General features: G+C 41.7%; 1 protein-coding gene across 2 annotated transcripts in view; it reads left to right on the top strand.

The window, feature by feature from the left end:
* Positions 1 to 26,553, top strand: part of SLC30A10 (solute carrier family 30 member 10) — a gene marked incomplete at its 5' end in the record, with an annotated part of 39,697 nt that overhangs the window by 608 nt on the left and 12,536 nt on the right. Inside the window, 2 exons of one of the 2 annotated variants that reach the window (XM_081218892.1) lie at positions 21,506 to 22,224; positions 22,923 to 23,000. In XM_081218892.1, the coding sequence (XP_081075018.1) occupies positions 21,582 to 22,224; positions 22,923 to 23,000 (721 nt within the window). Of the gene's footprint in view, positions 1 to 21,505; positions 22,225 to 22,922; positions 23,001 to 26,553 lie in introns of those variants that run through there. The other variant, XM_081218893.1, reaches the window with a different exon arrangement.

Below are 26,553 nucleotides of genomic sequence, written 5' to 3'. Positions count from 1 at the left end.
TCCAAAGTTCCTTATGAGCTGGGTGGCAACTGGCCACATGGGGGTCTTTTTTAGTCACAGGGAATGAGAAAATAGGCAGACAGGCAGACAGGGGGAAAGACACTAAACTGTGGCCATAGAGGGAGCACTTTGAAAGTGGAGGTGCCGTTGAAAGCAGTCTCCTTTAATTAGTGACTCAGTTTTGTTTACCCAGACATGACACGACTATGTTTGAATTTTAAAATAATATTTTAATGTCCCCTAAAAATATGTTCAAAAAATACTGGGGTACATAACCAGCTCACATGGAGCAAAGGAGCAAACAATTGGTTAGGCAGATCAACTCTTAGGAATATATTCAAGGAATGTGATGTAAAAGGGAGAGAAAAAAATAAAGAAGATGATCTAGTAAACTTAGCTCTTTTTTCGGAATGGAAATATTTGTATTTATTTATCGTAGACATCTGTCCTGTTTGAGAAAAAGGAAAGCTTATTTACATGTGAATCTTTAGGAGGCACTTAAGAGTGGGTACAAAACTCTTTGGGTCATCCATCAAAAGATTGAGTTAAATCTCGGGAGAGAACAATAAATCAAAAAAATATAAATCCAAAAGATAAACTATTAGATGGAACCATGTTTCTTCAGTGCCACAAAAGGAAGTTTAAAAAATATATGTTAAAAGCTTCTTGCAGAAGAGCAATTCCCAGTGCTTTTTAAGGAGTCGTATAGCATGAACAGACCAGGTCCAAATCATGGTTCTCCTACAGGGCAGCTGTCAAATTACTTCACCTGGCTGTTTACCCACCTGTAATGTGGAGTCAGTAAGGACTCAATGGGAATCTAAGTGTTTAGCACTTGGTATAGACTCGTTATTGTTTTTTAAAGAAACCACAATGCAAGGCTTTGAATTATGTGATCACCCAGTATCACTGAATTCTAATTGCTCATCTGGATTTTAAGAAATGTAAAGATTTTTCTTATTTGATGCTGAAAAGTTTTCTCTTACTAGTCAGGGCATCATATAACTCAGCCCAGGGACCTCAGAGTAAGAGTTTGCATCTTTTATTGTACTCCTCCTGTCTTTCCTGCCATTGTAAATTTTCTCAGCTGGGAGCACTCCTTTATTCTATCTTGGTCTAAGTTTTCCTATTGGTAGAAGGTATGTTATGAGAATCTCCACAGTATGTGTTAAGTATAAAAGGGAACAGACAGGAAACTAGAGTCTGTATCTTTATTTGATTTAATGAGTCAGTTAAGACCTCATCTTTTGTAAAAGACAATAATTAGTTAACTTGAGATTTTATGCCTTGTTTACATTAGTCATCATGCAAAAATTACTCCTTGGGGTTCCAGATCATAAAATTCACATATCTGATACAAGAAAAAAATATTTACTGCTAAGTATAAGTTTAAGGCAAGGAAGCTGATCAAACCCATGGTTAGTATTGACAATGGTAGTGTCACCATTTCTAAACTTGTGTTTTTAGTTCTAATTTTGTCTTTACTCTAGACATATGATATTTACCTGCATATAGCAAAAGCAATTTAGGCAAAGAGTTTGACTCTTTGACCAATGCAAAAATTGGTAGACAGCCATAGTTCTTTTTTTTATAAATTGAATTATTATCAGGTAGATCTTAGTTCAGCCCTTGTTTGGGAAGCAGTGCTTTCCAATGTTTCTGTCCATACTCAGATAACAAGAGCCTTAAAGACAAATATTTCACCCTGACCACATGGGTTTCTACTGTCTTAATTCCAGATTATCTATCTTCTCTTGAAGTGTTTGATGCTGTATAGTATTCTACTTTAACTAATTGTAATGATAGGTACTATATACACATATAGATAATGCTTTAAGATTTATGTTCTATGTTTAAATTATTATTTTAGGTACTATACACACATATAGCTAATGCTTTAAGGTCCATGTTCTTATGTTAAAATTATTATTTTGGTAGCTTTTGTACTGCTGAATTCTTCTATTAGAAATTTTAGAGTATTTAAACCCTCCAAGTGATTTTAGGATAGCTTCTTAGCATTTATGTCTCAAGTTATGTATTTATTGCTTTCACTAAAATATACGTTTTGATATCCTTCCCATCACCTAAATAAGCTTAAAGAGTAAATATTTGGCTTAGATACATCTTACTTATTGACATTAACCCAACTATCTCCTAGTGTAAAAAAAAAATGTGATTAATCCATACATATTGATTTAAACCAGTAGGTGTAAAATATGAAGAAAAAATGATTCTTGATTTCAAAAGATTCAACCCAAATTTAGGATAAAGATTTTCTATGTATCTAAATTTTAGCTCGAAGCATTTTGAAGTACCTAAAAACTAAAGAACTGTGGTACCTCCTGATTTAGTGATCAGAATCAAATAATCCATCACTTTTTTTGGTGAGATCTGAGGCCAAAGAGAATTTTTTACTTAGCAAGCCTTTAGTCTCTCCCGGTTCTATGGGTCTTTTACATGTTTTGCTTTGTCTGGTGTAGGAATTGACACGAGTTATATTTTATGTCTGAAATCACAGAAGAGTAAGAAATAAGACCACTACTTTATTTTAAATATTAGCAAAACAAACTGTATATACTGTAAAGACTTTAAACCTCTCTGGGACTCATGGAGGGAGATACTTTGAAGAATCAGACAGAGGGAGGCAGAAATTTAGAAAATCACCTGGGAGAAAAGAATGTCTGGAAGATTTAGTTGAGACAGGGAGTCTGGAAGCCTTAGATCAGTAGCTAGCCAGTGGGTGTCCATCTCCGACAGGAAAAGGCGATGGTGGAGCAGATTTGGCTAAAGTAAAAAGCAAAATGAAAAAAGTAAAAATTGCAAGCACGAAAGAAAAAAGCAAACAAAATAGGTTTAAAGTCCAAACTTTGGATGGCTATATGTGTGAGTGTATTCGGGGGAAGAGAGTTATAAATGTGTTTGGGGAAGAGGAAGAGGGGTGAAAACAACGTGTCGATTCAGATCCTAGGAAATACGGGGCACCCACTACCTTCTTTCTCTAGATTTAGGGATGAAACTTGCTTTGTTTTCCCACTCCTTATTTACTTCATTAAATTTACCTTGACTTTCACATTATCTTTTATGTTTGCATTTTCTTTCTGATTATTTTTCAGGCTTGAGTGTTCTTTAAAATTTAATGGACAGAACTCTCTTTGCCCTTGACTTGCATTTGAACAAATACTGTGCTGTACATTGGCTTTTATTTTAAACCAAAGGTAATTGCGTTCAGCTCTGTCCTGGATAGGCTTGCCGTGTACAACAATTTAGCTCTAAAATATCTGTTTGTATTTAAAATTTTTTTTTAAATACCTTTCTTGTGTATTTATTTACATTAATTTTGTTCGGTTTCCAAACTGTTTTCTTTCCCTCTCTCTCCCTGTCTTTCTCTTTCTCTCTCTCTCACCACCTTTGTGGCATTACATTTCCCCAGCCAACCTGCTAGAGGCAGTGCCAGCCCAGTAATCAGCAAAGTTTGTTGCTGGGGAGACTTTTAACAGGCTTCTGATTAGCTGCTCTCACAAGCTTCTCATTGACTCAGTGCTATAGCCTAATGGGAATATTTTACACGGACAGTCCTGTAGACACTGAAAGTAACTCGTTTTCCTTTTAGAGCAAATTTTATCCAGAGACAAGCAAAGTAGGAAGGGCTCCGAGGGTTTAGGAGAGGCAAGGTTGTGGGGCGGCAGGGGGCGGGGAATTGGCTGCCTCTCTCCGGGCAGCAAGTCACAGAGTAAGTCAGAGATCAGAAACTTCACAAGTGAAGGCGGCTTTTCAAACCAGAAAGGGGAAGAAGGCTTTCTAGATATTGGTTCCCTGAGTGCTCCTTCTACTTCAGAGGCAGGATCGGAATGATTGGGCGTTTGCAATAATTATTAAACAGTTTTAGGAAGCATGATGCTTAGTTCCCAGAAGCCGTTACTTTCTTGTTTGTCCATGTCTGACACTCACTGTTGTTTTCCAAGCGTTTTGAACAGTTCAGTTCCACAGGAGCACTCAGTGGTAAGTATACACACACCCACCACAGATCACAGCATCTATTCCAGAGCAGGTGCTCTTATGTCTCTTTCTGTACGTTCATGCCAGCTTGCGTACCACCTCACCTCTCTTGCTGCCCAGAGACCGGGTTCTGGGTCAGTTATAGGGAACGAGTAAGAAAGATTAAAGGAAGACTGAAAAATACGTGCCGTTTCATGTTTTTTTTTAAAAAATAATAATTATTATTATTATTTTCTGGCTGCTCTGTGTCTTCATTGCTGCGTGCAGGCTTTCTCTAGTTGCAGTGAGTGGGGGCTATTCTTTATTGCGGTGCGCGGGCTTCTCACTGCGGTGGCTTCTCTTGTTGCGGAGCACAGGCTCTAGGCGCGTGGCCTTCAGTAGTTGTGGCTCGCGGGCTGTAGGCGCACGGGCTTCAGTAGTTGTGGCACGCGGGCTCTAGAGCGCAGGCTCAGTAGTTGTGGCTCGCGGGCTCTAGGCGCAGGGGCTTCAGTAGTTGTGGCACGTGGGCTCTAGAGCGCAGGCTCAGTAGTGTGGCGCACGGGCTTAGTTGCTCCGCGGCATGTGGGATTTTCCTGGACCAGGGATCGAACCTGTGTCCCCTGCATTGGCAGGCGGATTCTTACCCACTGCACCACTAGGGAAGTCCCTGTTTCATGTTTGTGAAATAAATTCAACCAAAGAAAAAAAAGGAAGATAAAGAAACCAGCTCCCTGTTCTCAGCCATATTTTTCTAATATGCAAAGGCCACTCTGTCTGACACCTGAGTTAAACTTTAATGAAAACCAAGTCTTTCTTGACATCTGTGAGTTGTCAGGTGCTGTGAAAGTCTAGGGAGAATAATCACAGCAGCATATCACATACGTTTGGAGCATTATATGTCTTGTGAAATGATTAGCGAGAACGAATACTTGCTATTTCTACTTTTTCAGAGAAGAAAACAGAAACAGAGTCAGGACCACCATCATGCAACGAGTTAATGATAGAGGACAAAGACTTAGAAGGTTTAATTATAAAACCTACTCTGCTTGACCAAAGAAAGAAAAAAAATCATGGACAGTGAAAACTTATTTGGAAATAATCACAAAATTGCATGTCAAAAAGTGCAAGTTAATACACCACACATTGATCCTAATTCCACTAGCTAAATGACCTCCAGAAAGTTACTTCAACTTATTAAACCTCAGTTTCTTGATCTGTAAAGTGGGGAATTATCTATCTCCTAAGGATGTTGTGAGGATGAAAGGATATAGCGTGTATCAACGGCTCAACATGACACTTGGTGGTGGTGGTTGGTAGTGAGTGTCCAAGGGCTGAAGGGACAAGGAAAAAGGAAATGTTAGTAAGATCCCTCTGTGGACAGGTCCTTGCCTACTCCACATCCACGGACTGGCAGCTGACCTCATCCCGGGCCAACACACACAACGGTTTGCTGTTAGTCATGCGTATGGTCCATACAGGTCCATCGCCATGCCTGGAAAACCTCACAAAACACATGTCTTCCTGATGACAAGTTAGTAGCATCTTTAGTGGGGTGAACCAGCAGGAGCAGGGACTGTAACTGCAAAAGACAGGTTCTGGAACTTCTTCCCTCTTTCACTGGGTCTGACCCTGCAGAAGACACTTAATCATTATGAGCCTCATCTCAGGTATCATTACACCTATTTTAAAGAATCTCCATGCTTTTCTTTTGATAAATAATAATACCTTCACGGTGCATTGTTTTTCAAAGGGCTCTGTAAATGTTACATTCCTCATCTTCAGTGCTCAAGATAGCACTTTGCAGAAGGGCGTTACTTGTATTTTTCAACTGTTAAAGATTATATATTTTAAACGGTTGTAGTGGTATTAACACGTCAACATATCACTCATTAAAATAATGCAGATGTAGCTCGTATTTCCAAGTCACATATTTACCAGTTTAATGAATGAAGAAACCGAGACATGAAGTGTTTTATAGTTAACCCAAAATTGATGTTAGAACCAAGACTTTGCATTTCCACACCTCTTTTCTGCCATAAGATGGTTTGCCTTTTAAACGTTTTCCTGCAGTTCTGCCTAGTTAGATATTCCTATTCTCCTTACTGAGAGGCTTAATTTTCCAGGAAAGTGGGATAAAAGTAAGCTTATTATTATTTTTTTCTTTTGATCAGATGCTTACAAGATATAAAGAATATATTTGTTATTTTTTGCCTCCTTCTTGCTCTTTTGTGGAGACAGTAGTCATTGAGATTTATATAAAACATTGTGTATAACTCCCTCGGATGATTATGACATAGACTAGTTTTGTCATCATTTTGTATGAGGCAATGATATCTAGAGACTCCTTTTTCTTAGAAGAATGACTTCCAACATCTGTGTCCTGCTATTTATTGTCTACATCTGAGAAGGTGTCTTGAGAGAATTTTGAGGGAAGTGATTTTCGATGAACTATATCTGTGGTCTTGTTCTTTATCTGCCTTGACAACACTACAAATGTATCAGCCCAATAGACATTGGAAAAAATAAATGATGATCCTTGACTCAGGCCAATGAGAACTAGAGGTTGGCTCCTTATAGGAGAGCAGCCAGGAAGTCAGGTTGAAGGAGGAACTGCCTGGACAGACCACCTGTTTTCTGTTGAATTATTAACCTGAAGAAACCACCATGAGATTTTGCAGGAGAGAAAGTAGGGGAGCCGGTTACCAGTGCTATAGCTCCTGACCAGAGTTGATTGATGACATTGTTGGGACTTTATGGGGCCAATAAATAATGTCTACTCATGAGTCTAGAGCTAACTGAGAACTAAGGGATCAAAGATAGTCAGATGGCGATAAAAATTGAAACTCTGTTTTTGAAAAAAACTGAATTGGAGGATAGACCTTGGAAGTCCCCAAATGCTTCCTAATATTATACTTATCTCAGCAGTAAACATACCCATCTTCTTTGGGGCCAAGCTCAACAACAGGGGGCACAGAGTTGGACCCAGGAGCAGAGAGAATGGACACTCCGAGGACAGGTAGTTCAAAGTGTAAAGCACGGGAGGGCTGAGCCAAACTTCTATTCCTTTTACTAAGCCCACCAATGAGAGAAGACCTTCCCACCCCAGGAGTGACTTCTTACATGGAGGTTGGAGAGGGAATGAAGGAGTCAGTAAGAGCCTACGTGGTGGTCCCCTCATGGAAACACAAGACCAGAGGAACCATCTCCTCCCAATACTCTCCAGCTTTATGTGTTCTTCACTGGGGGCTCCCCTTGAAGAGCTAGATACAGTTATCAGGATAGTACTGCTGTCAGTATTCACAAGGCCTGCATCCCCTACGATAACCACTGTTTCCTTTGGGTATTTTCCTTGTGACCAGTGTTAAGCAATTTTGATACCCATCCCCTCAACAGCTAAAACGGATTAGAACAGAAAATATATAAGTTAAATGGACTCTGAGGCCCCAAAAATGTTCATTATTGCTCATTAGAGATTACATAGTGACATGAAATTTTAGCGTCAAGATAGTCTAATAATTCAATGTCAGTAACATAAAAATGCCCCAAATTTAAATAACATGAATCCCCTGTTAATATCAAATTATAAGGGAAAAATCAAAATTCAAAATTAAATATATTTGACCTTCTGACTTTCTATCTGAAGAAATCAAAGCCCTTGATTATTAACTTAAAGTCCAGATCAAAGATAAATCAAAACAAAATCACAAAACACCAAATCTTCCTCAGTTTGGGAACTTCCTCTGAGTTCATTCTCAGGCCTGGGAGAGTCATAATCCCTTCAGTAGTTTTACTCTGGATTGTCTTCCACTGGAATAGATGTCATTCCTTCAGGACATCCGAGGTTGGATAAGTTCACCGCCTTTTAAAGGTCTTCTCTTTGTCTTTGGTGTTCTTCAGTTTTGCTATAATATTTCCAAATGTGAATTTCTTTTTATTTATCCCCCGTGTGAATGGTCCCGTTTCGCAAATCTAAGCATTTATAGCTTTTATAAATTCTGGAAGATTTTCAGATATGATCTTTTCTAGTTTTGCCCCTGCCCCGTTTCTCCTTCTGCAACACTAATTAGATAATTTTAGATCTTCTTACTCTGTCCTCCATGTTTTGTAAACTGTTTTTCATATTTTCTACTTTTTGTTGTTCTGTGTTGCATTCTAGGTAGTCTAGGTAGTTCTTTAGATGTACCTGCACTTATTCAGAAATTGACATTGGTGCAATGTGTGTATATAGTTCTATGACATTTTACCACGTGTGTAGATTTGTGTAACCACTACCAAAATCAAGATGCAGAATGATTACATCACCACAAAGTTATCCCCCATGCCACCCTTTTATAACCATACCCATCATTCCATATCCTCACTCCCCATCTCTATGCCCTTGAAACCACTCTTTCCATCTTTATAATCTTCTAATTTCAGGAATGCTATATAAATGGAATCATACATATGTGACTTTGAAATTGGCTTTTTCCTTTCAGTATAATGCCCTTAAGATCCATCCCAGTTGTTCTGTGTATCAGTAGTTGGTTTCTTTTTACTGGTGACTATTCCATTGTATGAAGGTAGTTGGGTGTATTTTTTTAGTCTCTCTGCCAATCTTAGGCCTTTTAATTGGTATATTTAGACCATTTACATTTAAGGGGTGTGGAGCTCCCACGCCCTCTCTGAGTGCACCACCATCCTGGCATCCTGATGTGTTCAACAACCTGGAAGCTCCTGTTCATTTTCCCACCTATTTTCTCTCTGTTGCTCAGATAGGGAACTTTCTGTTATTCTGTCTTCAAGTTCACTGATTTTTTTCTCTATCTTCTCCACTCTGCTGTTGAGCCTATTCATGGAGGTGTCTTCGGTCATGCTGCACAGCATGTGGGATTTTAGCTTCCTGACCAGGGATTGAACCCAGGCCCTCGACAGTGAGAGCATGGGGTCCTAACCACTGGACTGCCAGGGACTTCCTCACTGAATTTTAAAATTTTGGTTATTGTATTTTTCAGTCCTAAAATTTTCATTTGATTCTTCCTTATATCTTCTATTTCTTTGCTGAGACTTTCTATTTTTTGATTTCTTTCTATTGTGTTTGCAATTGCTTGTGGAAGTATTTTTATAATGGCTACTTTAAAGTCCTCATCAGATAATTCTAACATCTCTGTCATATCAGCACTGGTGACCTTTCTCACTTAAGTTGAGACTTCCCTGGTTTTTGGTATGATGAAAGATCTTCAGAGGAATCCTGGACATTTGGGGTATTAGGAGACTGTGGATCTTATTTAAATTTTCTGTTTGAGCAGGCCTTCTCTGACATGGTGCTGGTGGGAGGAGGGGGGTGCTGCTTTGTTATTGTAAGATGGAAGTGGAAATTCAGGTTTCCCACTTGGAGTCTGTTGACCCCCTGAGGAAGAGGGGTACTTCATCACTGCTGGGCAGGACTGGGAGTTCAGGCTCCCCACCAGGCCTTCACTGATAACAACCTGGCTAGGAGGAGTAGGCATGCCTTGTATTGAGTTTTCAATTTCAACTAATATATTTTTCATTTATAGTGCTTTGATCTTTATTTATATTTTCTTTACCTTCCTTTATTCCTGTATGTTAAATATACTCAGTTTATATTCTGTAGCTGATATTCTCAACATCTGCAACTTTTGAATGTCTGATTCTGCTGTTTATTATTTTCCCTGCCTCTCTCAAAGTGGTTTGCTTCTTCATGTTTTGTGTGTTTCATAATTTTTTATTGTGAACTCATGATCAATGGAACGTTCTTTGAGGGAATTCTTTGAGGAATAGATTGTAAGTACATTTTTTCTACAGAAGATTTGCATTTCTTTTCATCGGGTCCCTGAAGCCATTACCAACTTGTGAGCACTTTAAAAATTCTTTGCTTGAGGACTATTATTATTATTATTATTATTGTGAGAATTTAGACTTCATTCCCACATGAAGGCCACAGTACCGTTCCAACTTCCCATAGGGGAAGTTTTTCTCTCCACCCAAAACCCAAGGCTGAAACATGCAAGTTTTCATGCTGTCTCCTTTGAGGTAGTGAGTTTTTGTTTATTTTATCATTTGTTTTGTTTTGATTCAAACTTTCACCAAAGGATTTACCTTTATGAGGGGAATCGCTGATCTCATCTTGCATGGATCTAACTTTTGTCTCTTATGCCATACCTGATCACGTGGCTATTAAAATCCAAGGCTAGAGCTTTTGTCTTTATTGGACAGATATCCTTAAATTGGATTCCGGCTTCAACTCACCTTTCTGGATTTGGGCTTTCACTTCATTTCTGGCCTCTGAGTATTTTCTTAATTTCCTGCCACACTGTTTGAAGAGTCCAAAAACTTTGACAGAACCACATAATATTATCCCAGAGCTAGAGCACTTAATAGAGGTAAATTTATGTTCCCAGAACTCAACACTTAGTATGAGCCAGGCCCTCATTACTACTTACAAGGATCATAGCAGAAGCTCAAGGATGTCAGAGGAACGGGTGACTGACAGATGGAGTCTTCTTGGTTTCTGCCTCTCTAAGATGTGGGTTGGTATGTGCCAGCAGACTTAGCTCTGCTGGCACAGACCTCACAACAGGAGGTTAATAATGATACCAAGATTTTTATATCTGGTAAACCCACTGCATCCTTTTTCAGGGAGCGACATTTAAAATATTCCCTGTCTACTTGCAGAATTTAGAAATTTGCAGCAATGACATCCTAGGCTTCAGATTTTATTCGTGGCACTTTTCCTTCCTAGTCAGTGTGTGTGTGTGTGTGTGTGTGTGTGTGTGTGTGTGAGAGAGAGAGAGAGAGAGAGAGAGAGAGAAGGAAGGAAGGAAGGAAGGAAGGGAGGGGTGAGGGAGGAGGGAGGGGGGAAGGAGGGAGAAAGAGAGGGAGGAGGTTGGGGAGGGAGGGGGAGCGAGGGAGGGGCGGAGCGAGGGAGGGAGGAAGAGAGGAAGGAAAGAATGCAAGGAAGCAAACTCCTGAATTCCATTTCCATCTTCAGTGCCTATTTCTGCTCTGTCTACACTCACTCTCCTGTGAGTGGTCTCTTATTAATCCTGTGCCTCAGGGGTTTGCTGCTGCTGTCTCCAGCTGCAGAGCTGCTTAGGCCTGTGACTCCTGCCTCCTGAGGAAAGTTCTCCCTCACTCCCATGTTTGTTTCAGCCTGAGGGTCAGTCTCCGTGGGTTTCTGAGCTGAAGCTGTTTTGAAATATTGGAAGCTCATCCTGTTGTTCCTGCTCCTGCTTTCCGAGCCTCCAGAGATTGTCTGCCCACAGCCTTTGATTGTTGCAGGCCTTGCGGAGTGGATCATCCTGCTGAATCTTCTGAAGTGTAGGAGGGGCTTCTAGTGTTTTCCTTCCTCTTGTGCTCTTCTCTCAGGAAGGCTAAGTTGGGTTGCTCATGGTTTCATGGCTTAATAAGTTCTTAAAGTTGTTCTCTTTCCTTCTCTACCCCACATAAGGCTAGTGTTTTTGTTGGACTTTTTTCCTTTTACTTGGTCCTTGTTCTCTGGGCCAGACATTTATTTTTCCAACATAGATTTTTTTCTTATCACAGTGAGGGAAATGAATTCAGTGTTTATGGATCTGCCAAAAGCAACTGTTAACTGTTGTCCAAACAGATCTCGTCCACTCTCACCTCTCTGAGTTGGATCATCTCACTTGAAAAGCATTTTCCAAATAAACCCAAAGTCTAAGCCAGGCCTGGACTCACACTATTAAGTTCTTGCCTGGTCCCCTTTAGTACATCTCGTCCTCCTTTTCCCTGACCTTGGTGTCCTAGCTCTGTTTTTGACTTGTCCAACAGGACACAGGCAAACCGCCACATCCACGATAACTGTTTTGCTTTGAAGGACATCTCATAACACCTTAGATATTCTATGCTAATCTTCCTGGCTTCTCCTCTCAAATAGCTCCAAATTGTGTAGAAGCTTTGGTATAGCTCTGTCAGTCTTTACATGGTGGTTCCCTGTTCTGGTTACTGTGTAACAAACCACCACAAATAGTGGCATAAAACAGTAAAACAACAATTATCTGATGATACTCAGGATTGTCTGGGCCAGAATTGAGAAAGGACATAGTGGGAACAGCTTGTCTGCTCCACGATGTCTGAGGCCTCGGCTGGGAAGATTCAAAGGCTGGGGGTAGCGAGGTGATGGTGAGAGGCTGCATCATCATATGTATGGCTCCTGGGCTGGGAGGTCTCAACATCTAGGACTGCTGACTGGACCCCTACACATGCCCTTGCTGTGGGGCTTGGTTTCCTCACACAGTGTGGCCTCAGGACATCGTCCACGGTGGGTCAGGTTTCAAACATGAGTGTTCCATCAAACAAGGTAGACACCTCAATGCCTTTTCTGGCCCAACCTCAGATTGTATGGGTTACAAGCAAGTGACAAGGTGGAAGGAGAATCAAGCCCTCAGACCCACTTCTGGATGGAAGCATACTCCCTGTGGAATAGGAGATATGGTTGTGGGCATCTTTGGAAAAAACGATCTGCACAGTCTGCCCTCCAGCTATAGTTCACATCATTTCCATATACAAAATCATTCGCTGCTCCCTAAACCCCTACAGTCTCATCTCATAGGGCATCAGCTTCACGTTCAGGATCTTGTCATCTTACTCAGGGCCCAGGACAAATGAGGCTCCTCAGGTTAAGCTCCTTAAGTCTTCTCCCCTCCATCCCCACCCTGAAGATCTGTGAACTAAAGCAACAAAGAAAGGGCCTGCGGTCCGCATCCCCAGCATATGACAATAGGGAAGATGTGGGACAATTGCTGTATTCCCCAGTTGCTTTTATTTCAGTTGGTATCATAGCTTTAAGAGGATGCTCTTTTTTGTTAAGACTATTGACTCTTTTTTAAAATTTTTTAAAAATTTATTTTATTGAAGTATAGTTGATTTACAGTATTGTGTTAATTGCTACTGTACAGCAAAGTGATTCAGTTATACATATATTTACATTCTATTCCATAGTCTTTTCCATTACGGTTTATCACAGGATATTGAATATAGTTCCCTGTGCTATACAGTGGGACCTAGTTTATCCATCCTATGTATAATAGTTTGCATCTGCTAATCCCCAACTCCCAGTCCATCCCTCCCCTCCACCCCCTGGCAACCCTAAGTCTGTTCTAAGAGGATGACTTTTAATAGTCCCTGCATCTGGTTCCCTCTGGGGCTGGTGAGGTGCATTCCTAGATGCCAGTCAGCCATCTGAAATCTTGCTTCCTGTCTCTGAAAGATCTCTTTGGTTCCCAGTTCCCAGTCTGATCTAATCTAATCCCCTCTTTAAGTATATTTAGATAGATGTGCATCTCCTTTTCTTTTCTGCATTTGTCTAGCCTGAAGAAAACTCTCTTCCTGTGGTGCAATGTCCTTGTTTTTGAGAGCAAACTACTCTCCCTCTCACTTTCTTAAGACTGAAGCACATAGTAAAAAAACAGTCTTAAAAACTCATGCTCTCAAAGGCCTATTAAAACATCTATAACAACAACCATTCTTCTGCAGGCAATAAGCTGCTTTGATTTGCCAAGGTCAAAATCCTGCCTGGCTCACACTTACTGGAGACCTAAAACTTAACAGCGCCTGCCCTGGCCTCACCAGAAGCCTCAATCTCCATGTGTTAGTTTGGCCTCTAGATTCTCACCTTTATCCTTCTCAAGGTTCCTGCCAACTCACCAGTATGTTAGGGCTTTAGGTACTAATTAAGAACACCCCTTTCTTACTCTCCTAGGTTTGGAAGCAATTGATAGGTAAGAGACAGATGATAGTTGAACATAACACCAACTTTAGTATAGATATGACATATTACAGGATATGGCTTAGATGTGTAGCAGCAAAGAGCTTTTTAATAGTTCATCCCAGAATTAAACTCACCCACCCAATCCCAGACCTCCCTCCACGGGACAGATCCTGCTGGTTAGTTTCCCTCATGTCTAGGATTGCAGGTGTCTGAGGGAAGGCAAATCTGAAAAAGACAGGCCAAAAGAGGTTATCTGGGTATGCGCTACTCTTTCTCCCATGTTTACTAACCCAGGCAGTTATCCTGCCTCTGGGAAGGGGCAGGCAAGTGACAGGAAGTGGGCAGGAATGTTACTCCCGAGGAGGTGCCCTTGTGGGGAATGTGAATAGAGGGTCTCCTTAAAACAAACAAAAAACTGTCATCTGGAAGGATCCAACCTGTAGACCATCTGTCGGTGACCTACTTACCTTGATGGGAAGAAGCATATTTGGTAAGGAAGTTCTGAGACATGTGCAACCTAAAGTCACCAGATACCTATGTCTTGATCCCTCCTCCACCCCTTCCCACACTATCAGCAGACTTGGAGCTAAGTGCCCCACTCAAAGTTGCTTAATAAATAGCAAAGACCCAATGCGGGAACACACACATATACTACAGAGAAAAAGTGAGAAAGGAACCAGCAAAAAGGTAGATGAAAAATACATGGAAGAATAATAACCCAGGTGACAGAAGTTGTTTTCAACTAAAACAATGAACATGAACTGTCAGAACTCAGGGGGGAAAATGGAAGATAAAAAAATATTACAGAAATGAAAAACCATTTTGGAAGCAGTGAGACATAGAATAAGCACTATGGAAAGCAATAGATGATGTGGAAGGCAAGCTTGAGAAACTGACCAAGGAATTTAAAGCAATTAGGAGGAAGATAATAGACACAAAAAACAAACAATAGAGGTACTTCATGTACCTCTAGGTACACAAATACTAGGTGTTTCCTGAGGTAGAAAGCAGACAGATGTATCAGAAAAAAATATTCAAAGATATAATAGAAGAATTTATTCTGAAATATTCTAAAGGAAGATAAGAAAATCTGCAAAACAAAATGGAAAATTGATATGGTGCAATCAATGCATACATTCTGTGAAAGTTTCTGGATATCAGGCAAAAGAAAGAATCCCATAGGCATCCAGGCAAAAAACAAACTCATCTACAAGGAGCAAATGTCAGGCTGGATTCAGATTTCTTTACAACAAAATGCAGTGCCAAGATACAGTGAATCAATGTTTACATAGTCCTGAGAGATAAAGTAAAACATGAACCTAAGAATTGTATACCCATCTAAGTTTTGTTCATTTATAAAGGCAACATAAAGACCATATATATATATATATATATATATATATATATATATCTCCATCCCAAGAATACTTGAAAAAAAACACTAAATTATCTGGTCAACCAAAATACGAATGAAGATGAGTTCAGAAATTCAAAAGCCATGGTATGAAAAGACTCTTAGTAAGCATTAAGCCAACTGAAATATAAAACTAAAGCTAATACAATGGAGCAAATATAATCTTTTTAACAGAAGATGCTGGAAGAACTGGACCATCGCATGCAAAAATAAATAAATCTAGACACAGACCTTATACCCTCCACTGAAATTATCTCAAAGTGCATCAGAGACCTAAATGTAAATTGCATAACTATAAAACTCCTAGAAGATAACATAGGAGAAGACCTAGATGACCTGATGTATGGTGATGATTTTTTAGATACAACACCAAAGACACATTCCATGAAAGAATTGATAAACTAGACTTCATTAAAATAAAAATCTCTGCTGTGCAAAAGACAAGAGAATGAGAAGACAGGTCACAGATTGGAAAAACATATTTGCAGAATTCACAGCTGATAAATGACTATTAGATAAAATATACAAAGAACTTTTAAAACTCAACAATAAGAAAACAACTAATCATATTAAAAATAAGCCAAAGACCTTAACACACATCATCAAAGAAGATAAACACGTGGCAAATAAGTATGCTTCACATGTACACACTATTAGAATCTCTAAACTATGGAACACTGACAACACCAAATGCTGGTGAGGACATAGAGCAACATGAACTGTGAAACATTGCTGATGGGAATGCAAAATGATTACAGCCACTGTGTGAAACAGTTTGGCAGTTTTTAACAAAACGAAATTTACTCTTAACCATATGATCCAGCAATCATGCTCCTTAGTACTTACCCAAAGGAGGTGAAAATTTATGTTCACACAAAAACCTACACATGGATGTTTATAGCAGCTTTACTCATAGTTATCAGTACTTAAAAGCAGGGCTTCCCTGGTGGCGCAGTGATTGAGAGTCCGCCTGCTGATGCAGGGGACACAGGTTCGTACCCCGGTCCGGGAAGATCCCACATGCCGCGGAGCGGCTGCGCCCGTGAGCCATGGCCGCTGAGCCCGCGCATCCGGAGCCTGTGCTCCGCAGCGGGAGAGGCCACAACAGTGAGAGGCCCGCATACCGCAAAGAAAAATAAATAAATAAAATTAATTAATTAATTAATAAAAGAAGACGTGACATTTTGTAGAAACCATGGAGATGCCACTCGGCAGGCTGATGGCACAGCTCAAAATTCATATTAGAGCTGCCTCCTTCTCATGGGCTGCAACTCAAACGTTGATAGTACTTCTCCCAATCAACCTAATTTTTATCTTTTTCATATCTCCTGACTCTATCATTAAAAAAAATAGTCATCTCAATTAAAGCATCTCTTAAATTTAATGCATTCTAAAAATCTTCTGAGGGACAAAATGCATACTTTTGGGTAGAAAAATTCCTTTGTGTTACAAATATACATATTATATAAATTCATCAATGAAGAACTGATTTGTATACAAGATTCCTCAGCTGCCTGGAGAAGCAATTTCCCTTTGAAAAGTCATCATGTTTGTATTGCACTTAGCATGTTTGGCGCTGGGCTAATGATGAGAAGGCTCCGGCCTTTGATGATGTATTTACAATCTGGAGACAGATACCATGGGGGAAAAGAACTGCCTCTTCTTTTGAGTAAGAATTTGGTGCCTTGGACAAGATGTCCATTCTTTTCCCTGAAGGGAGCATCATCCCTTGTCAAAGAGAACTAAAAAATGAAAACAAAAACAGCTGCTCTTTCAATTTCTAAAACAAAAAACAACAAAAAAATGGTCTTTTAGTTTCTGGGTCAAACACCAACGTAAAAAGAATTTTGGGTGTCATAATCCGACTTTATGAATTGTAGCACATCAAGTTCTGTACTAGTAAATGGTGAACTTAAAGTCCTTTCATTTGTTTAGAACAAAAGAAGTGTTAAAAATGATCAAATTAGTATATTGCGGGGGCGAAGAAAGTACGCTCAAGAATTTGATGCCTAGATCATATCTCTATTCTATCATTTACAGATTTTGTGATCTTAGGCAAGTTACTTAAAATCTTTGGGCTTTAGGTTCCTCACCTATAAAGTAGTACAGGCATGCCTCATTTTTTTTTTATGCTTTGATTAATTGTGCTTGGTAGACAGATATTTTGAGTTTTACAAATCTAAGGTTTGTGGCAACCCTGCATCGAGTAAGTCTATTGGGGCCATTTTTCCAATAGCATTTTTCTCACTTCGTGTCTCTGTGTCACGTTTTGGAAGTTCTCACAATATTTCAAATTTTTTCATTATTATTATATTTGTTTTGGGGATCTGTGATCAATGATCTTTATGTTACTACTATGACTCGCTGAAGGCTCAGGTGATGGTTATCATTTTTAGTAAGAAAGTATTTTTAATCAAGTTATGTACATTGCATTTTTAGACATAATGCTATTATTGTACACTTAATAGACCACAGTATAGTGTAAACATAGCTTTTAAATACACTGGGAAACCAAAAATTCTGTATGACTCACTTTATTGTGATATTCGCTTCATTGGCCTTCATTGGGGTCATCTGGAACCGAACCCACAATATCTCTGAAGTCTTCCTGTACTTATTTTATGGGGTGTTGTGAGGATGAAATGAGATAATGACTATAAAGTACTCAGCACAAGGGCTAGGCAGAGAGTCAGAGCTCAATAACCAAAAGCTCCCACTGCTAGGCAGATATCTGGAGAAAACCATAATTCAAAAAGATACATGCACCCCAGTGTTCATTGCAGCACTATTTACAATAGCCAAGACATGGAAGCAACCTAAATGTCCATCAACAGAGGAATGTATGAAGAAGATGTGGTATATATGCACAATGGAATATTACTCAGCCATAAAGAAGAATGAAATAATGCCATTTTCAGCAACATGGATGGACCTAGAGATTAGCATACTGAGTGAAGTAAGTCAGACAGAGAAAGACAAATATCATATGATATTGCTTATATGTGGAATTAAAAAAATGGTACAAATGAACTCTACAAAACAGAAATAGAGTTGTAGATGTAGAAAACAAACTTATAGTTATCAGGGGGTTGGCAGGGAGGGATAAACTGGGAGATTGGAGTTGACATATACACAGTACTATATATAAAATAAATAACTATAAGGACCTACTGTATAGCACAGGGAACTCTATATAATACTCTTTAATGGCCTATATGGGAAAAGAATCTAAAAAAAAAGAGTGGATATATGTATATGTATAACTGATTCACTTGCTATATGCCTGAAACTAACACAACATTGTAAATCAACTATACTCCAATAAAAATTAAAAAAACAAAAAGGGACTTCCCTGGTGGTGCAGTGGTTGGGAGTCTGCCTGCCAGTGCAGGGGACACGGGTTCAAGCCCTGGTCCGGGAAGATCACACATGCCGCTGCTCCTCAACAAGAGTAGCCACTGCAATGAGAAGTCCACACACTGCAACGAAGACCCAACGTAGCCAGAAATAAAAAATAAATTTAAAAAAAATTTAAAAAAAAAGCTACCAAAACCTCATAATTCATAGTAACTATAAGATGCAGTCTAAATTTTTGGCAATTAATTTAGATTATATATGTATAACCTATATACATATAGATGTGTATGTATACATATACACACACACACAAACTGTATATATGTATATTTACACACAACTATATATATATATATGTACACACAGCAACATGTATGTATATACATATACACATAACTATATATATCAGAACATTTTCCTTAAGTGCTTTTGGTTGACACCCTTAGTCTTTAGACTTCCTTGAAGTCAGGAACTAGGCCCTGGGCAGGGCACTACGCTTCGTCAGCCGCTGGCTTTCTAGTTCCACTGACTGCCCTCCCGGGGCAATGACATAATTCTTCTTATATGACTTTGGTTAGGAGAATGACTGGGCAACAGACACAAGTGATATATTTCTGCTGCTCTCAGGTTTTTCTTGCAGTTGTGAATGACAGAGAAATGCAATCAGCGGGGACTGTGTTAGCGCTGTCAAGTGATCTCCAAAAGGCCTTTCTCCCTTATTTTGACTGCTTGGCTTTCTGTCATAGGTTACATGTCTCAGGGGTTTCATAGTCTGCAGTACTTGGGCATAGCTTCTTCTTGTATTAGAGTGTGTCATCTGTGGCTCAGTAGCAATTTTGTTACACATGCTGTATTACTAATATTGGCTAATTATTACTAATTACTAATTATTACTAATATTGGCTAAGTATTACTAATATTAATACTAATATTAATGCCATCATGTGGCCCTCTGGACCACTTCATTCTTCCCTTCTCTTGCCCACTCTCTTCTTCATCCCACACCTTCTTTTTCTTCCTGTCTGCTTCTTTTTTTTTTTAAATAAGCAGTTAACATCTATTGAGTGCTTACTATTATAATCTGTTACTATAGCACTGTTATAATGAGTTTACACCTATTAACCCCTTCAATCCTCACAACCTTATGAGAGGGCACTATTATTACCCTCATTTTACAGTAGTGAAAACAGGCCCAGACAATTAAGGAACTTGTGCAAGACCATTCAGCCTCAAAACTTTCATCAGCCTATATATCTTTACTGCTTTTTAGTTTTTGATCATTTTAATACTAATTTTTGAAGAAGACTTTATTTATTGATTTATTTTTGAAATAACGGTGGTGTGGTTTTTTTTTTAATTTTATTTTTGGCCGTACCATGAGGCATGCGGGATCTTAGATCCCTGACCAGTGATCGAACCCGTGTCCCCTGCATCGGTAGCACGGAGTCTTAACCACTGGACCTCCAGGGAAGTCCCTAGAGAAGACTTTAAATGATCAATTTCCTCAAGTTCTCAGTGTAGGGATATTTTCCTGGAGGTGGGAAGGGAATGCATCACAGGTTCCCAGAATTTCGAGGCTCATCTTGTATAAGGTGGGACCCTCAGATCCAAGAAGTTTTTGCATCTTGTTAAGGACCCTTGGGGACCATTAAAAGACAAAATCATGCTTTACAAGGCTAAGGCAATGAATGGGACTAGAATTAGAATGTTCCCTGAATGGATTCTGTGGCTATTTTGGAGTGAGACATTTTTATTCATCTCCAAGCCAAAAGCAGATGTGTTTTTTTAGGAATGGTTAAAGTCCAGGGGCTGGGAATGGGGGAGGGAGAAGAGAGAGATCATCAGGCTTCACCCTCAGATCTTTTTCGGAATGAGACAAGAGTATAAAACCAAAACAAACCAATAAAGAAACCTGCGAGGTTCCTCCACCCCGCTCCCTGAACTGACCAAGAGCAAACACCCATCTTCAAGGACCCCGATCCTTAATTTTTCCCCGAGTCCTGGTGACAGTCCTTATCTAGGTAACGTTTACCTGGAACACAGCCTGTTGCCAACAGAAAGGCTCTATTTGGAATAAGCCTTCACGTAGGTCAGTCACTGAACTCTATCAGGTCATGCTGGGAGGGACCCATGGGGGTGAGGGAAATATTCTCTCCAATGGAGAACGGAGACAGGTACACAGAGGAGGCCAGCCTTGTCTTCTTTGGTGGCCAAAGGACCTGCACCTATGACAGAGAAACTGCATTTCTGAGAGCTGGGAGGGAGTGCCAGGCTCACAGAAGTGTGATCTGAGCTCTCCCCCAGGGCTGCCTGCAGTTCACCTCTGGAAGGCGACCTTGGGAGCCAAGTTCCTAAAGGCGGACAGGGATGATGCTGGGCCATGAGGGGTGACAGGAGCGATAGTGTGCCCATTAGGAAGGCTGTGAGCAAGAAGAGAGGGTAAAATAGCTATGCCACGTGTGGTGTTGGAGCGGGAGCGCCAAGTGAGCAATCAGCTCAAACTTCGCAAAATGCAAGGCAGGAAGCACCCGGAAGGGCAGGGTGGGACGGGTCGGTGCTCCCAGCTTATTAGGGAATCTGTAATGAATCGGTGTCTGGGCACGTACGCGAAGGTGTTCACGTCCACCACTGCGAACACACCCCGCAGCAGTCAAGGTCCTTATCACTAAAAGCCAACAGTCACGGCACGGATGATCGGAGGGACTGGAGAAAAGGGGTCGTCGGGTGAACACCACTTGTGTTTAGCGGGTGTCTGTGACGGGTGCCATCCAGGCACGCCCCCTCTTTTCGGCAGCTCTCCTCTCTGCCCACTTCCGTCCTTAGAAGGACAGACACTGGCCCGTGGCCACGTGCCAAGGGAGGCCCAGCCGCGAGGGAGGGGCAGGGGTCGGGGAGGCGGCAAAAGGTCCCTTAGATACGGCCGCTCGGCCCTTCCTTTAGACTCTGGACGTGCGGGGAACGGGGCCGCTCTGTCTCCGCCTCCGCCTTATAAGAAGCCCGGGCGCCGGCGGGCAGGGCGGCCCGGGAGGCGAGGACCAGGCCTCGGCAGAGTCCAGGGCGCCGCGCCCCACCTGTGGCGGCGGGACGATCGGCCGGGCGGGGATGGGCCGCTACTCGGGCAAGACATGCCGGCTGCTCTTCATGCTCGTGCTCACCGTCGCCTTCTTCGTGGCCGAGCTGGTGTCGGGCTACCTGGGCAACTCCATCGCGCTGCTCTCCGACTCCTTCAACATGCTGTCGGACCTGATCTCGCTGTGCGTGGGGCTGAGCGCCGGCTACATCGCCCGGCGCCCCCGCGGGAGCCTGAGCGCCACCTACGGCTACGCCCGCGCCGAGGTGGTGGGCGCGCTCGGCAACGCCGTCTTCCTTACCGCGCTCTGCTTCACCATCTTCGTGGAGGCCGTGCTGCGCCTGGCCCGGCCCGAGCGCATCGATGACCCCGAGCTGGTGCTCATCGTGGGCGCCCTGGGGCTGGCCGTCAACGTGGTAGGGCTGCTCATCTTCCGGGACTGCGCCGCCTGGTTCGCCTGCTGCGGCCGCCGCCACCGCCACCAACAGCAGCGGCATCAGCAGCCGGCGGTCGGGGGCGGCCCTCGCGGCGTCTTCCCGGGTCCCCAAGGCGCCGAGGGCCGCTGGCACGCCGCCGCCCTGCCAGCCCCCGGCCGCGACTCGGCCGTGACCCTCCCTGTGGCCTCGGTGGACAGGAAGGACGAGAAGGGGGCGACCGTGTTCTCCAACGCAGCAGGTGCCTTTCGGTTGCATCTTCTGGACGGCGTTGCCGTTCCCTCCCCCGCGCGCCCGGTCCCTTCCTCCTCGCCCCACGCCCTCTTTTTACCTGTCTGCTTTAAAAACAAAAAACAAACAAACAAAAAAAAAAACCACAAAAAAACCCCACAACTATTTCCTCTGCCGGCCGGCTTTAAGTCTGTGCCGCTAACTGAACGTATTCCCCCGATTTCTTTTCTTTTTCCTCCTGGGTCCTCGGGCCCCCTTTGCTTCTTTTCCCCTCCCCCTATTCTCTTTGTATAGGAGTATTGATTCTCTCGGAAATCAGTTATTCTTATTGGGCAACAGATAGCACTCCCCACCTCTCCCTCCTCCATTGGATACTATCTGCACTTTGTTTTTCTCCCTCCCCCTTTACCCATCCTTCCATCCCCCTGGGAGTTATGAGTTTGGGGTTGGGGGTGGATTCCCACTGCCTCTTTGTTTGTTTGTTTGTTTGTTTGAACTTGAATGAAAGTGTGAAGGTAGTCCAAAGGTGAATCACAAGGCTGATTTAAAGGCCAAAATGTGCCACTCTGGGCTGTGTGTTTGGAGAGGTGGGGGGGGGGGCCTGATGAGGTAGTGGGCTTTGAAAATAACGAAACGTTTTTTTGAGTTTATTGGTTCTTTTTGTTTGTAGAACTTATACACAACACAAGGTTTCTTCTTTGAATGCAGGTGATTCCCTGACTACGCAGAATGAACCAGAAGAGACTATGAAAAAGGAGAAAAAGTCCGAAGCCCTGAATATCAGAGGTAGGATTGACTTGGGGTCAAGCTGAAATCCTTTTCAGTGTTACGCATGGACTGGGCTGGACTCTTCATTTCTGTTTGCCTTTTCATAGGTGTGTTAGAAAGTAGGCTGGTTACATGCAGAGACTATTACCTAGGTCTCTTGCCTAATCACGACATCGATTATGGGGGAGACAGAGTTGCTAATGATTTATCCTTGCTCCACTTAGACCCATGCTCACGCTGCCTGCTCCAGAGTCTCACAGATCCCTGGCATGCTACTGCTTGATTTTGCCCGCCTGTGGATATTGCTAAGATAAAATGCAGCCTGTTTGAATTGGATATCATTTTGATAAAGGTTGGAAGAGAGTAGGTGGGATATATCCAAAGTTATGCCCCAAGTGAACTTGCTGACTGACCCTCATTGCCTCACTTTTTTTGGCCAGAAAACTGCTCCTGAGACGGTCTGTTGGTTCAGTTGAGTTTCCACCTCAAGGTACAAAGAGGGGGGTTCTGGGGAGACAGAGGAAGGCACATGACTTTCATCCCTCCTACCATGTGCTCAAGGTCACAAACCCAGGGCATATTGAGCCCTGGGAGTTCAAAAGTGAGTTTCTCATCAGACACCAACATGGTACACTGCATCTCCCCTTTCCAGCTTCTTGGGCACAGATTTTGCTTCAGAGTGATTCAAGAAAGCCCATTTCCCAATCTGATGGAGAATTTCAACAAAAGTGATGCAGCCCTTTACCTTTAGATGATTTGAGGAAGCCTGAAGTGGGGCTTAGAGGTAAATAATACAAAGAAAAACAAATAATGCAGGAAACGCCTTCATTTCTGAGAGTCTCACATCTGTTTTACAAAGTGGTATCCAGAATGAATCTGGAGGGAAAATCAGAAAAGACCAACAGCAGCACATGAGTTCCTAAAAATTTCTAAATGAATTAATTAAAAAAATTTAACTGCAGCAGGGGAATTCCTAAAAAACATGGCAGTGAATCTTTTCGGAAAGAGGATCTGTGATGAAAACTCATAATCCTTTAGTTTATCCTTTTTTTAAGGTTCAGTTTAAATATAAATATATAGAGTATATATGTTATTAATATATTATATATATAATATATATTAATAACATATATACTCTCTCTATATATATATTTAATGGGTTTTTAAGATGGAGTTCACCATCATAGCACTTTACCTTTCCAAAGCACATTCTGTTTTTTATTCTTTCTTTAATTGAGATATTATTGGCATATAACACTAGTTTCAGGTGTACAACATAATGATTTGATCTTTGTATGTATTGTGAAATGATCACCACAGTATAAATATAAATACATGAATAACAGTGTCTGGTTAACATCCATCATTATGCACAGTAACAATTTTTTTTTCTCATAATGAGAACTTTTAAGATCTACTCTCTTGGCAACTTTCAAATATATGGTACAGTATTATTATTTTTTCTTATTTTATTTATTATTTTTAATACACATTTATTGGAGTATAATTGCTTCACAACACTGTGTTCATTTCTGTTGTACAACAAAGTGGATCAGCCATATGCATACATATGTCCCCATATCCCCTCCCTCTAGCGTCTCCCTCCCACCCTCCCTATCCCACCCCTCTAGGTGGTCACCAAGCACTGAGCTGATCTCCCTGTGCTATGCGGCTGCTTCCCGCTAGCTGTCTGTCTTACATTTGGTAGTGGATCTATGTCCATGCCACTCTCTCACTTCGTCCCAGCTTCCCCCTCCACACCCGGTGTCCTCAAGCCGACGCTCTATGTCTATGTCGTTATTCCTGCCCTGCCACTAGGTTCATCATTATAGTCACCCTGATGTCCATGGCATCTCCATGACTTATTTATCTTATAACTGGAAGTTTGTACCTTTTGACTCTATTCACCCATTTTGCCCACCCCTCTGCCACCTCTGTCAACCACCAATCTGTTCTCTGTATCTGTGAGCTTGTTTTTTTTTTTTTTTAAGATGCCACATACAAGTAAGCTTGTTGATTTTGTTGCTCAAGGAGACGTTTGTCCAGGTGCAAGCACTGCAGCAAAGAGTCCCAGGTCCCAGCCTGTCTCACCACCATTTAAGACACACGTATAGTGGGGTGAGGAGGGTTTAGGCAGGTGGATCTGGTTTGAGTTCTGTCTCTGCCTTCCACTAGCTATGTGACCTTGGGCAAGCAACGTTCCCTCTTGGACCTTCAGTTTCCTTATCTACATAAGGGAGATAATAGCAGTGTTGACATCTCTGTGTTGTTGTGAGAGATACATGGCTGATGGGAACAGCACAGAGGATTCACTTAATGAACTGCCTTCCCATCAGTTCTGTGCACTTACTTCTCAGTGGGTTTTCAGACGTTGTTTCACGTCCTCTTTTTTTTTAAATTTCTACAACATTTTATTTTTATTATAAATTATATATGCATACTAAGGGACTCAAATTTCAGCTAGACCTAGAAATAACAAAATAAAACATCTTTTGACTAGCATGATAATAGGACATTATCCCTGAAAGTCTTTGAGATGGCAACATGCAACACAAATGTATTCAAGATAGCTGAGTCACTAACAAGTTTCAGAGCTACAGATTAGGTCATATTAATTTCCAAGCATTCTACTGACTCTGTTATTCTATGGTCCTGACAGTCAATAGCAAAAAGCAAATCATGGCAGTATTTCAACAGTTTATCCTCACACACACACACACACACACACACACACCCCGGCTATGTTTTCGTTAGATTTTTATACACATTTCTTTCTAGTATCACGTCCTCTTCAGAACTGGCCTCTTTGAGAAGTGAGGCAGATGTTATTCTTATTACCATTTCACCAGTGAGAATCTTGCTGCTCAGAGAGGTTGACTTTCACGAGATCCATGACTCACAGAGACTGTCTGGTCTGTGACTCTAAATGTAGTGCACCCATCTCCCACGTTGCCTGACAAGCACATCCTCCTCTGCAGCCTCCTTTGAGTTCTCTGCTTGGAACACCTTTTCTCTGAGTTTCTCTGCCTGGGACTATTGTCTTTTTTTTTTTTTTTTTTTTTTTTTGCGGTATGCAGGCCTCTCACTGCTGTGGCCTCTCCCGTTGCGGAGCACAGGCTCCGGACGCGCAGGCTCAGCGGCCATGGCTCACGGGCCCAGCTGCTCCGCAGCATGTGGAATCTTCCCGGACCGGGGCACGAACCCGTGTCCCTGCATCGGCAGGCGGGCTCTCAACCACTGCGCCACCAGGGAAGCAAGCCCCCACTATTGCCTTTTGAAGTCTGTCTCCTCTTAGAAGTCTTGCCCATCTCTTGAGGAGCCTTTCTTGAGATTCCTCATCGCAGGGAATAATCTTCCCTCCGGAAGTTACTGACGCACTTACCCAGAATCCTGCCAGTGGACTGAGGCCCCCAGAAGATAATGACCATCTTTGCACGGGAGGCCAGAAAACACACAGCAATATCCCAGGAATCTAGTGAAATGAAGCTGTAAGCAGTTTTTCAGACTGAAGGTCGCAATAGTTTGGGTTGTAAAATCAATTTAGTAGAGTATGATCAGCCTTTTGAAAACT

The sequence above is a fragment of the Mesoplodon bidens genome (genome assembly GCF_964165515.1).
Source record: "Mesoplodon bidens genome assembly, chromosome: 2".
In the NCBI taxonomy this organism is placed as follows: Eukaryota; Metazoa; Chordata; class Mammalia; order Artiodactyla; family Ziphiidae; genus Mesoplodon; species Mesoplodon bidens.
This window is presented reverse-complemented; position numbering and strand designations above follow the sequence as displayed.